The 13231-nt window shown below is 38.0% G+C and overlaps 1 protein-coding gene across 4 annotated transcripts in view; it reads left to right on the forward strand.

Moving 5' to 3' along the window:
* The window catches only part of BCKDHB (branched chain keto acid dehydrogenase E1 subunit beta), a 250090-nt gene that overhangs the window by 168673 nt on the left and 68186 nt on the right, over positions 1 to 13231 (forward strand). The window contains exon 9 of one of the 4 annotated variants that reach the window (XM_028495383.2): positions 6661 to 6684. The exons of the other annotated variants lie outside the window; for them this stretch is intronic. Coding sequence (XP_028351184.2) covers positions 6661 to 6669 — 9 coding nt within the window. The 3' untranslated portion in view covers positions 6670 to 6684. Of the gene's footprint in view, positions 1 to 6660; positions 6685 to 13231 lie in introns of those variants that run through there. 4 annotated transcript variants of the gene reach the window in all.

Here is a 13231-nt window from a genome sequence, read left to right on the forward strand (position 1 = left end):
GCCGATGCAGAGGAACCGGGTTCGCGCCCCGGTCTGGGAGGATCCCACATGCCGCGGAGCGGCTGGGCCCGTGAGCCATGGCCGCTGGGCCTGCGCGTCCGGAGCCTGTGCCCCGCAACGGGAGAGGCCGCAGCAGGGGGAGGCCCGCATACCACAAAAAAAAAAAAAAAGAATGAAATCCTGCCATTTGGAACAATATGGGTGGACCTTGAATGTATTATGCTAAGTGTAATAAATCAGATGGTGAAAGACAAACGCCTTATGATTTCACTCGTGTGGAATCTAAAACAAAAAAAACCCTCAGAGATACAGAGAACAGTTTAGTAGTTACTAAAGGGGAAGGGATGGGGGGTGGTGGGTGAAGGGGGTCAACTGTTGGTCATGATCACTCTGTAGTGTGTACAGATGTTGAATGATAATGCTGTACACCTGAGACTTATAATAATAAAAAGTTCAAAAAAAAAAAAAAGAGGATAGCTGCCTATATGGCTCTGAGTCTCACCCAAGCACCAGGAGAGTAAGGATCTGCCTTTTCCCAGCCCAAGGTTCCTGGTCTGGAGGCTGTCTCCTCCACAGTGATCCTGACAAGAATAGACAATGCAGGCTAGTGTGAGCATGTATTCCATGAAGACAAAAGTTAGCAGAAAAAGCAACAGTTTAGCAGCCACAGTACATTTCTATGACTGAAGCTCAAGTTAACACATGAAAGCATAAGCTACGTTCTTCACATTTATGCTGTAAGTCTTTGGGTTGTAATTCTCTCCCAAACTCCTCCCTAGAACTTTCTCCCAATCCGGAGCTAATTAGAGTGGATGTCTTTATGCCTCTAATTATGGTTTACGTTATTTGCATGTGCTTTTTTCTCAATCGAGGGCCATTACTATAAGAAGTCCTAGGGGGTGGTATCCTATGACTGGGGCTCTAGGAATGGAGAATGCCTTGTGTTATTACGTGGACGAAGATCTTTAACTTCTTTTAGGTCAGATCCTGTCCATGTTCTTGGCAACCTTTCTCTCGTGGCCTCTTGAGCATAAAGAATATGATTAAGATACTGTGTATATGAAAACACAGTAGTTAAAGCAATGTAGTTCTTTTTTTTAAAAATAAATTAATTTATTTATGTGTTTATTTTTGGCTGCATTGGGTCTTCATTGCTGCACGCGGGCTTTCTCTAGTTGCGCCAAGTGGGGGCTACTCTTCATTGCGGGCCGTGGGCTTCTCATTGCAGTGTCTTCTCTTGTTGCAGAGCACGGGCTCTTGGCACGTGGGCTTCAGTAGTTGTGGCACTTGGGCTCAGTAGTTGTGGCTCTTGGGCTCTAGAGCGCAGCCTCTGTGTTGTGGCACATGGGCTTAGTTGCTCCGCGGCATGTGGGATCTTCCTGGCCCAGGGCTCAAACCCGTGTACCCTGCATTGGCAGGCAGATTCTTAACCACTGTATCACCAGGGAGGTCCCAAAGCAATGTCGTTCTGCCATTATCTCCTTGTTTTGAGTGTACCTCAGGGACTAAGACTCAGATTGTGACATTAAGTTAATATTATTGTTATACATTTTATTGCCTTTTTAAATATGTTGTTTGAAATTTCCTTTAGGGTTTTATAAGAGCTATTGGCATACCGAGTTCATATTTTTATTTTGTGCACATTTATGTTTTGTAAGAGTAATTTAAATTTATAAATTAGTTTTGAAAAGTTTTCTTCTAGAGGGGTGTTTTATCAGAATATTATTCAAGTTGAGAAATGTTGGACCAGGGCCTCTGTGAGTGCAGGTTGCACAGTATTGGCTTGGAGGATGGGCCGTGGGTAAGCAAACTCTCCTCTCTCTGGTAGACTGTTGCAGGCATTATACTAAGTGAAATAAGCCAGTCACAAAAGGACAGTATTGTGTGATTGCACTTAGATGAGGTTCCTAGGATAGAGACAATTGTGAATTGGGGTCTGCAGTTATACCCTCTGCATTCAGTGAGGGCTTGGAACCTACTAGAGCCCAAAGGTCACCTTAGAAATCACTTAATTCAAATGAGGTTCAAATTTGATTTGGCATAATAATTTTCATTTGACTCTCAAAGTTTGTATTGCTAAGGCCATCCTTCCTTTTAAGACCAATTTCCCAATCTTTAAGTTTATAATAGGATAATTTCGTGGTGATGATGATCATAATGATGATAATAATGTCAACAGCTACCATATAGTGAGTGTCTTCTGCATGCCAGGCAAGTCATGTATGGAATTATTGGTTTCACAGCACTCTTGGAAGCAGGCAGTACCATCCCCATTTTACAGATGAAAACCGAGGCTCAGAGAAGTGAATTTACTTACCTTAAGCCACACAGTTAGTAAATAGAGAAGCTAGATTTTATTTGTAATTCCAGTCTTTCTGCCCCCATCCCTCCCCGCCGATGTACATTTCACTGTTTTTATTGTCTATATTTCAAAACTAAATGTACGTTTTTTTTTAAGATGAGGATGTATGCTAGGGACTGCTATTTGAGAATGGCACCTCTCTTTAGCATTCTTTGTTTAAAAATGATGATTTCAGGGACTTCCCTGGTGGCCCAGTGGTTAAGCATCCGCCTGCCAACGCAGGGGACACGGGTTCAAGCCCTGGTCTGGGAAGATCCCACATGCCGCAGAGCAGCTAAGCCCGTGCGCCACAGCTACTGAGCCTGCGCTCTAGAGCCTGCGAGCCACAACTACTGAGCCCGCATGCCACAACTACTGAAACCCACTCACCTAGAGCCTGTGCTCCGCAACAAGAGAAGCCACTGCAATGAGAGGCCCGCGCACCGCAAGGAAGAGTGGCCCCAGCTCGCTGCAACTGGAGGAAGCCTGCACGCAGCAACGAAGACCCAAAGCAGCCAAAAATAAAATAAATAAATTAAAAATAAAAATGATGAATTCAGACTAGACGCCAGCTCCCTTTTCTTGTTTTCTGGTTGCCTTGTTATCTTGTGGTTTGAAAAAGTAGTGCCTAAACAGTTCAGTATCGAAGGTAGTACAGACATGTTTATTAATATTACCGATCTCACCACTTAATTTGATTCAGAGAAATGGCCTTTGACATTTTTTTCAGATTGGATACTGGCTCTTAATCAATGCAGCTTATTGAGAATTTGCAGATTTATGTCTTGAATGTCTTTTCCCAGCCCCACTGCCTTGCTCAATGAGCAGGGATAACTCACTGCTGCAGGCCAGCTTCAGTATTATGGTTTCAGTGTCAGTCATTCAGAGCCAGCTATGTTCTGATTTCAGAGTTGTGGTTATCTGTCCTGGTGTAAGGTGATCCACTCCAGCATCATGAAACTGTAGGATCAGGGAGCAGAAGGTTACACTAATATGCCATCTTCATGGAGTTTTCCTGGTTCCACTAGGGCTGAGGTTTAAAATATGTGAACTTCAAATCGTGTAGATAAAAAAATGTGAAAAAAGGTGTGCATATGTAAATACAAGCACACATATTTTATATGTCATACATTTTTTTTCTACAGTAGATGTGAGAAATGATTATTTTTCTTTAAGACAGAGATTTAGAAGTGATTTAAGTTCTTTAGGACTATGGATAGTCACAAGAATAACAAGACACTTGTATGTTTCCCTTAATTTATTGGAAGGAATCATAACGTGAATCACTGTCAGAACTGAAGGAGCGGTGTATCACAGATTCAGAAACATCACGTTAGCTACTTAAGAAATGAATTTATGATTAGTAAAGGCCAAGATCCAATCTGAGCATTGTTTTTGCGTCTAGTTAAGATGTGCCAGGTAGGGGGTTGGTAACCTCCGGGAGAATAGTGGGCGGCAGTGATGCTGAAGTGATAAAAACCTGTGATCCTGAGCCCACATCATGACCCTCTGAGGAGAACCCCTAATCTTATCCTCATCATTTTGATCCTTGTTTCTGTGTGGGTCTTGAATAAATCTGATTATTTTCATGGGGGCCCCTTCATTCTCTTCCACTGCTTTAAAATGTTGGCCATGGCGTCTGTGCTTCCTCTTCATACCTGTTCCTTGTGGCTGAGACACACACACCAGCTCAGGTCTTCATCTCATTGCTGTTAACCTGGCCCAGCTCCCAATACTGATGGCCAAGTTTAGCAATTCATGTTTTAAAAGACCGGTTCAGGGCTTCCCTGGTGGAGCAGTGGTTGAGAGTCCGCCTGCCGTTTCAGGGGACGCGGGTTCGCGCCCCGGTCCGGGAGGATCCCACATGCCGCGGAGCGGCTGGGCCCGTGAGCCATGGCCGCTGAGCCTGCGCGTCTGGAGCCTGTGCTCCGCAACGGGAGAGGCCACAACAGTGAGAGGCCCGCGTACCGCAAAAAAAAGAAAAAAAAAAAAAAAAAAGACCGGTTCAGGTGGTGGTGGTGGGTATGTGTGTAGGTGGGGGTAATACAAAAGAATTCTATAGATTCCCTTTTCTGTAAGAAAATTTTCTAGAAAATTATATTTTGATAGAATTATTAAAACTTAATAAACAAAAATGCATCTCATCTGTTGTAGACATTCTTGGTGCAGTATTTCTCCTATGAAGGACTAAAATTAGTGAGCAAACTGACTTTATTCTTTCACTAGCATGTACACGCACTGGAGGTCCCCTGATAAGGCCTTGAAGGATGCTATAAATGCTTCAGGTGCAAGGTTACCAAGTGCATTGTGGGGAAGAGTTTCAGAGCTGTAGGTACTTTTTTCCTGCAGATTGAAAATTTCAGATGCTGTAATTGTCCACTTACGATGTCATTTTGGAACATACAGGAGGACTCCTGGAAGCTTAAACTTACACAATATCTTGGATAGCTTATTGTTTTTCTGGGTTTTAGAAACACGTGATGAAGAAAGGGCTCAAATGGCCTTCTTTTGAAACACTGGGTCTGCTCTGCTAAATGTCACATTCAACGAAATGGATGTTTACATGGGTCAATATCCGCAAAATGTTTGGGAAGGCCAGAATGGAAGGCTGCCTAATTCAGTGTATAATTTTGTGGGTAAAGATAACATGGCAGAGAGTACATCCTGGCATTTGAAAAGAAGGGTCGTTTCGCCAGAAAGATGTTTCCTTTAAGTATAGGTTGCAAACGCTTGGGCAGAATCCGGCTTGGAGACATATTTTGCTTGGCTTTCATGTGTTGAAAAAAAAAAAAAAAGCTTGACCACCTAAGCCAGAGACGGTGTTCTCTGGTTGTCCACACTACCCCCTACTTGTTATTGACTCCGATATTCACCTCACTTCCCGGGGTCCTGAGGCGCTGATTCTGTGTCACTTGCTAAAGGAAAGATCTTTGTAGTCAGTCTCTGACTTCTGTGCTTTACCCTTTAAGTTGCTGTCAGACCGGGAAGAGGATCCTCCCTTCCGCCTCCCGCTCCTTGCTCCTCTTGGCTCCAGTTCAGGCAAACGCAAACTCTTCGGGGAACTGGGGAATGGAGGGAGGAGGGGAGGAAAGCCTGTCCCGCCTTCTCCAGCCGTGGTCCTCATGTGTTCGAGGGGATGCGGGGAACCCAGGGAAGGCTTCTCACTGCTGTGCTGAGGCCAGGAAAGGAGACATAGACAACCCCTGTTACCTTGCCATCCTGTCTGCTTACCTCTTGCCCCTGTATTTTTTTTTGACACTTTAAGGAGGCCAGTTTATCCATACTCATTCATTCCACAGGTAGTTTTGAATTCCACTGAATAGAGGAGCACTATATCGGGCTAGCAGAGGGCAGATACCCAGGTACCCAGATCTACCACCCCTGCAGGCTTTAGTTTTACTAGTGTGGTTTTAGTTCCCATGTGAGACATTCAGGTCTCATCTGTAGCCTTACAATCTCCTCAGAATTTTTCTTCCTGTCTCTTGGAGGTTAGATCTGGTATTCTCTCTCTTTTTTTAATTGGAACATAGGCGATTTACAATGTTGTGTTAGTTTCAGGCAGACAGAAGAGTGAATCAGTTATATGTATACATATATCCACTTTTTTTTAGGTCTTGTGTTCTCTTGAATGCACAATAGTTAGCATGTTCTTCTGGATCTCAAGTAGATCATTTTCAGAGGCATGCTTTTCCTTTGAGTGATCAGGATAATTTCCCACTTTTTTTTTTTTTTCCCATAGGCTCTATGGTTTACTCTATGTTTTGCTTCCTTTATTCATCTTTGAATAGGGTGATATTCATTTTGTCCAGACTCCTTTGCCAATAAGCAGAATGTGGGGCTTCACTCTGATGATTCTGTTCTCTGTTCCCTGGGAGATTCCCTTTCTCAAATTTCCAAGCCGAAGGGCAGGCCGTGGCAGCTCCCAGCCTGGTCTTTCAGGACCAGAGCTCTGCTTACGGGGAAGAGCTTCTCCTGTGCTGTCAGCCCTCCACCTGCTTCCCTGCTGCTCCGAACTAGGGGCCATCAACTCAGGGGCCTGAAGAAGTTAGGCAGATGAAACAAAATTATTGAAGCCCCTGGTTTTAGACAGTATGCAACTGTCTAAATATAATAATATTATAATATAATAGTTGTGGAAGGCATTTAAATGGAATATTCCTAAAGTGCTTTGCCCTTTTAAACAGAATTAACTTTTTTGACCCAGTACATACAAACAATACACAAGATTATCTTTTATTTTATTTTATTTTAGTTTGTATTTACTTAATATTTTAAAATTTAATTTTATTTCATATTTTGGTTTTCTTTTTTACTCACAGCTTTACTGAAGGATAATTGGCATATGAGGAATGGCACGTGTTAAGGTGTGCAGTCTGATAAGTTTTGACAGGTGGACATCTGTGAAACTGTCACCGCAATCAAGATAGTGAGCATGTCCATCACTCTTCCCTTTCACCCCCCCAGTCTCCAGGCAACCTGTTTGTGTCACTATAGATGACTTTGCATTTTCTAGAATTTTGTATAAATGAAATCATACACCAGGTACTCTTTTTTTTTTCTGGCTTTTTAAACTCAATATAATTATTTAGATATTCATTTTATTTTATGTATCAACATACACTTCATTCCTCTTTGTTGCTGAGTAGTAGTCCATTATATGGATAGACTGTAATTTGCTAATTCATTCACCTGTTGATGGACATTTGGGTTGTTTCCAGTTTTTTTTTAGGTTTATTTTACATTTTTATTTATTTATGTATGTATCTATCTATCTGTTTATTTTTTATTAAAGCACCATTGATCTACTACACTATGTTTGATAGTGAGCATGTCCATCACTCTTCCCTTTCACCCCCCCAGTCTCCAGGCAACCTGTTTGTGTCACTATAGATGACTTTGCATTTTCTAGAATTTTGTATAAATGAAATCATACACCAGGTACTATTTTTTTTTCTGGCTTTTTAAACTCAATATAATTATTTAGATATTCATTTTATTTTATGTATCAACATACACTTCATTCCTCTTTGTTGCTGAGTAGTAGTCCATTATATGGATAGACTGTAATTTGCTAATTCATTCACCTGTTGATGGACATTTGGGTTGTTTCCAGTTTTTTTTTAGGTTTATTTTACATTTTTATTTATTTATGTATGTATCTATCTATTTGTTTATTTTTTATTAAAGTACAATTGACCTACAACACTATGTTAGTTCCAGGTATACAACACGGTGATTTGATATTTCTGTACATTTCAAAATAATCACCATAACTCTAGTTACCATCTGTCACCATACAAAGTTATTACAATATTGTTGACTATATTCCCCATGGTGTACATTTCAAATCCTCATGACTCATTTATTTTGTAACTGGAAGTTTGTACATCTTAATCTCCCTCACCTATTTCACTCACCTGCCCCCATCCCCTCCTCTCTGGCAGCCACTTGTGTTTTCTCTGTATCTGAGTCTGATTCTGTGTTGTTACGTTTGTTCATTTGTTTTGTTTTATAGATTCTACATATAAGTGAAATATCATGCTCTTTCTCTGTCTGACTTTTTCACTTAGCGTAATATCTCTAGGTCCACCCATGTTGTCACAGATGGCAAGATTTTATTCTTTTCTTATGGCTGCATAATATTTCATTTTATCTATCTATCTAATCATGCCTTCTTTATACATTCATCTATTGATGGACACTTGGGTTGCTTCTATATCTTGGCTATTGTAAATAATGCTGCAACAGACGTAGGAAAGCATATATATTTTTAAATTAATGTTTTTGTTTTCTTTGGAAAAATACCCAGAAGTGGAATTACTGGGTCATATGATATTGCCATTTTTAATTTTTTGAGGAACCTCCATATTGTTTTCCATAGTGGCTGTACAGATTTATATTCCCACCAATACTGCAAGAGAATTACCTTTCCTCCACAGCCTTGCCAACACTTATTTCTTGTCTTTTTGACATAACAGTCATTCTGACAGGTGTGAAGTGATAATTCATTGTGATTTTGATTTGCATTTCTCTGATGATTAGTGATGTTAAGCCTCTTTTCACGTGCCTGTTGGTCATCTGTATGTCTTGTTTGGAAAAATGTCTATTCAAGTCCCATTCTTAAATTGGGTTGTTTTTTTTGATGTTGAGTTGTATATGTTTTCTTGGTCTATTTTAAATATCAACTCCTTATCAGATATATTGTTTGCCAATTTCTTCTTCTATTCAGTAGGCTGCATTTTTGTTCTGTTGATAGTTTCCTTTGCTGTGCAAAAGCTTTTTAGTTTGAGGTAGTACCATTTTGTTGATTTTTGCTTTTGTTTCTCTTGCCTGAGAAGACATATCCAAAAAAATATTGCTAGGACCAATGTTAAAGAGCATACTACCTATATTTTCTTCTAGGAGTTTTATGTATTTAAGCCTTTAATTCATTTTGAGTTTATTTTTGTATATGGTGTGAGAGAGTAGTCCAGTTTCTTTTACATGTAGCTGTCCAGTTTTCCCAGCACCACTTACTGAAGAGACTGTCTTTTCTCCATTGAATATTCTTGCCTCCTTTTTCATAGATTAATTCACTATATAAGTACGGGTTTATTTCTGGGCTCTCTATTCTGTTTCATTTATCTGTGTGTCTGTTTATGTGCCACTACCATGCTGTTTTGATTAGTGGAGCTTTGTGGTATAATTTGAAATCAGGGATTGTGATACTTCTGGCTTTGTTATTTTTTCTCAAGATTGTTTTGTCTATTCAGGGTCATTTGTGTTTGTATACAAATTTTAAATTATTTGTTTCAGGTCTGTGAAAAATGCTATTGGTATTTTGATAGGGATTGCATTGACTCTGTAGATTGCCCTGGGTAGTATGGTCATTTTAACAATATAACTTCCTCCAGTCCATGAGCATGGTATATCTTTCCCTTTGTTTGTGCTGTCTTCAATTTCCTTCATCAGTCTCTTATAGTTTTCTGAGTACAGTTCTTTTACCTCCTTGGTTGCATTTATTCCTAGATAGTTTATTCTTTTTGATGCAGTTGTAAATCAGATTGTTTTCTTAGTTTCTCTTTCTGGTAGTTTATTGTTAGTGTATAAAAACACAACAGATTTCTATATTTTAATTTTGTATCCTACAATTTTACTGAATTTGTTTATTAGTTCTAATAGTTGTTTTTTTTTTTTTTGGTTCTAATAGTTTTTTGGTGGCATCTTTGGGATTTTCCATATACAGTGCCACGTCATCTGCAAATTGCAATAGTTTTACTACTTTCTTTGCAGATTGGATTTCTTTTATTTCTTTTTCTTGTCTACTGGCTGTACACATGATCATTTTAAACCAGATATCCAATATTTTACATCTTTTATATTCTTTTTTGAAGATAAATCTAGAACTGACATTGCTTATTCTAGGAATCTGAACAATTATTAGCTTGTGATAAATGTATTCCCAAAATGTCCCTCAAAAGATTTATGCCAGGCAATGTAAGAAAGATTTTACTATAGCCTTGCCAGAATTAAAATGTAAATTATTTTGTGACTTTCATGGATGAGGTGCCATTTTATTCTTATTTTTAAACTTATTTAAAAAAATTACTAGAACACTGGAACATTTTCATTGGTTAGTAATGATTTTCTCTTCTATAATAATCTTTGTTGCTCTTTGGTTCATTTTTACTTTTATTTTTAATTATGTAACCATTTTGTGAATATAGTCAGTGCATAGTTTTATGAACTTTAGCACATGTATTGATTCCTCCTGTAATCACCAATATTTTTATGATACAGAACAGTTCCATCACTTCAAAAAATGTTCTTGGGCTATCAATTTGTAGCCACATCTACTCCTAATCTGTGGAAACCACCAACCTGTTCATGTTCACTGTAACTTTGAGTTCCTGAGAATGTCATATAAAAGGAATCATACATTATGTAATATTTTGAGACTAGTTTCTTTCATTTAGCCTAATGCCTTTGAGATTCAGTCAAGTTATCGTGTAACTCAATAGTTATTTTTTATTGTAGAGTAGTATTTAATTATATGGGTATACTACAGTTTTTTTTTAATTGAAGTGTAGTTGATTTACAGTATTAGTTTCAGGTATACAACATAGTGTTTCAGTATTTTTCTTTTTATCTTTTATTTGCTTTTTTATATATAATTTTTAAAGGTTGCAGTCCATATACAGTTATTACAAAATATTAGCTATATTCCCCATGTTGTGCAATACATCCTTGTAGCCTATATTACAACCAGTAGTTTGTACCTCCCATTCCTCTATCCCTATATTGCCCCCCTCCTGCTAACCACTAATTTGCTCTCAATATCTGCAAGTCTTCTTCTTTTTTGTTATATTCACCAGTTTGTTGTATTTTTATATTCCACATATAAGTGATATCATACAGTGTTTGTCTTTGTCTGACTTATTTCACTTAGCATAATGCTCTCCAAGTTCATCCATGTTTCTACAAACGACAAAATTGTGTTCTTTTTTATGGCTGAGTAGTATTCCATAGTATGTATATGTGTGTGTGTATGTACGTGTGTGTGTGTGTATGTATAAAACAGCTTTTTTTATCCATTTATCTGTTCATGGACACTTAGGTTGCTTCCATACCTTGGCAATTGTAAATAATGTTGCTCTGAACATTGGGGTGCATGTATCTTTTCAAATTAGTGTTTTTGGGATATATATCCAAGAGTGAAATTGCTGGGTCATATGATAGTTCTATTTTTAGCTTTTTGAGAAACCTGCATACTGTTTTCCACAGTGAGTGCACCGCTTTACATTCCCACATCCTCGTCAACACTTGTTATTTGTGTTCTTTTTGATGATAGTCATTCTGACAGGTGTGGGTGATATCTCATTGTGGTTTTGATTTACATTTCCCTGGTGATTAGCGATGTTGGAGGATATAGCAAAATGACCAACTTATGATAAAGTAAGTCAACAAGCATAAAATCTTCTCAGATTACTCTTCAAAAAAATACTCTTATCATTTACAGCCTAAGTTATTATAGGTATGTCTCACTATCTGTGGTATAATGGCCATGATCATCTTACTCTGTTTTATGAGTTCTTGTCAATAAAAAAGTTGCAGGATAGAAAATTGTAAATCAAACAGGAGTGGATTATTAATATTTTTGTAGTTTACAAGTAAAGAAACTTTCAAAGTTTTTTTCCCTGAAAAAAAATAAGGCTTAAGTCTAAATTAATTTTTATATATTGAATTATATTTCTGGGTAACTATTATTATTGCATCTTAACTTCTCATGAATATTCCATTAGTAATGAAGTTTGATACTATAATTCTTGACCAGGAGATTTCTATGCCTCTCTGCCCCTCACCTATTCTATCAAGTAATCAATGAATGTTTTGTAGACAAATATTATTTTGGCTAAAGGAATTCTTTTCCTGAATCCACCTGTCATATAAACAATTTCTCCCCATCATCTTGGTTTTAATGGAAGTATGACATTTATGTACTTTATTTCTGTCTGCACCATCTTAGTTATATATACTGAAAAATATATGTGTAACTTTTGCTGAAACATCCTATGAGTTTTACTCTACCACTTTTTTGATAAAAAAGAGCCAAAAGATTTTAAGCTTTGGTTATTATGAACCACATGTATTATGAACTACACATGATTTTTGTTTTGTAATGGACTAAAAATCCATTAACTCCAACAGATTTGGACCAGGTTTTAGAAAATAAAAGCGTTTATCCATGGTGATGCAGAAGTGTAGCAGTGTTTATGCTTTTGGTCATTCCTTAGAGAAGTGTTGCCTTGGTAGACAACCAGCTGGCTTCAGAGAAAATTGTACCCCAGATACATGCTTAAAACAGCAGTTTAAAATGTAACTGGCGGACAATCTTGGTTTTGGTTGGGGTCACTTTTTTATTCACGGTATGCTGGGAACACAGGGGATGATGTCAGTTTCTACCCTTAAGACTCTTATGATGGCTAAACATAGTATTTCCCTCTGTCGTCAACACTTGAGAAAAATTTGCCAAATGGAGACTTATGAATAGAATGGGAAAGAGTATTAGTAATTGTTTGTTTTCAGAGATAAAAATTCATTTTTTCAATGTTATTTTTAAAAAGAACTTAGGTGTTGAAATTTAAAATAAAAAAATTGTTTTTACCAAATATAACTTGATTTTTAATTCCCGTATTCTGCCTTAACAATCTTTAAATTAATTTCTTTCTTTCTTGAGTATGTCTTGCCCTAGGACATTGTGGCAACCCGTATTACAGTCCTTTAGGGACCTGGGTTAACTCATCTGTGTTTCCCCAGTATTGGCACATGTGAGTGGCTCAGTAAATCGTTTTTGACGTGAACCAGTGACCTTTGGAACTTATACAAGATTAAAAGCTAATTGGGAAATTGCATGTAATACTCAAATAAGATGATGATGGTGATTGGTTTGTACCAATGTTTCAAACTGTCTTAGTTGGCATTAGTCTATCTTCTAGTTATTGGCAGAGTATGGAGCAAAGAGATGACTCCAAGGTTCTATAGTATGTAAGTAGATTCACTTGTTCCTTTGGACGGTGGATTACTGGTGCTGTTACTGATTACAAGTTATCTTTGTGATTCCAGTTAGCTGATTTACCATTGAAGATTTTTCGATAGAGGAGTGCTGTCTTACATAATCAGTTGGGCAAAGGATCTATGTGACAGAAGTCATCTTAGGAAAAAATGTCCTTGTGTCTGTTTCAAAATGGAGGATGGTGAGGAAACCAGGTGTAGTGCTTTTTCAGAAAAGAAGACATAGTGAACAGTTGAGTCTGATGATATATTTTTTCATAGGGTATATCATATTCTGAGAAGATTTTATTTCCGGTCCCCAGAGGGACCAATTTAAGGAATTTGACGCATTAAGCACTT

This window comes from Physeter macrocephalus, chromosome 11 (assembly GCF_002837175.3).
Source record: "Physeter macrocephalus isolate SW-GA chromosome 11, ASM283717v5, whole genome shotgun sequence".
Classification (NCBI taxonomy): Eukaryota; Metazoa; Chordata; class Mammalia; order Artiodactyla; family Physeteridae; genus Physeter; species Physeter macrocephalus.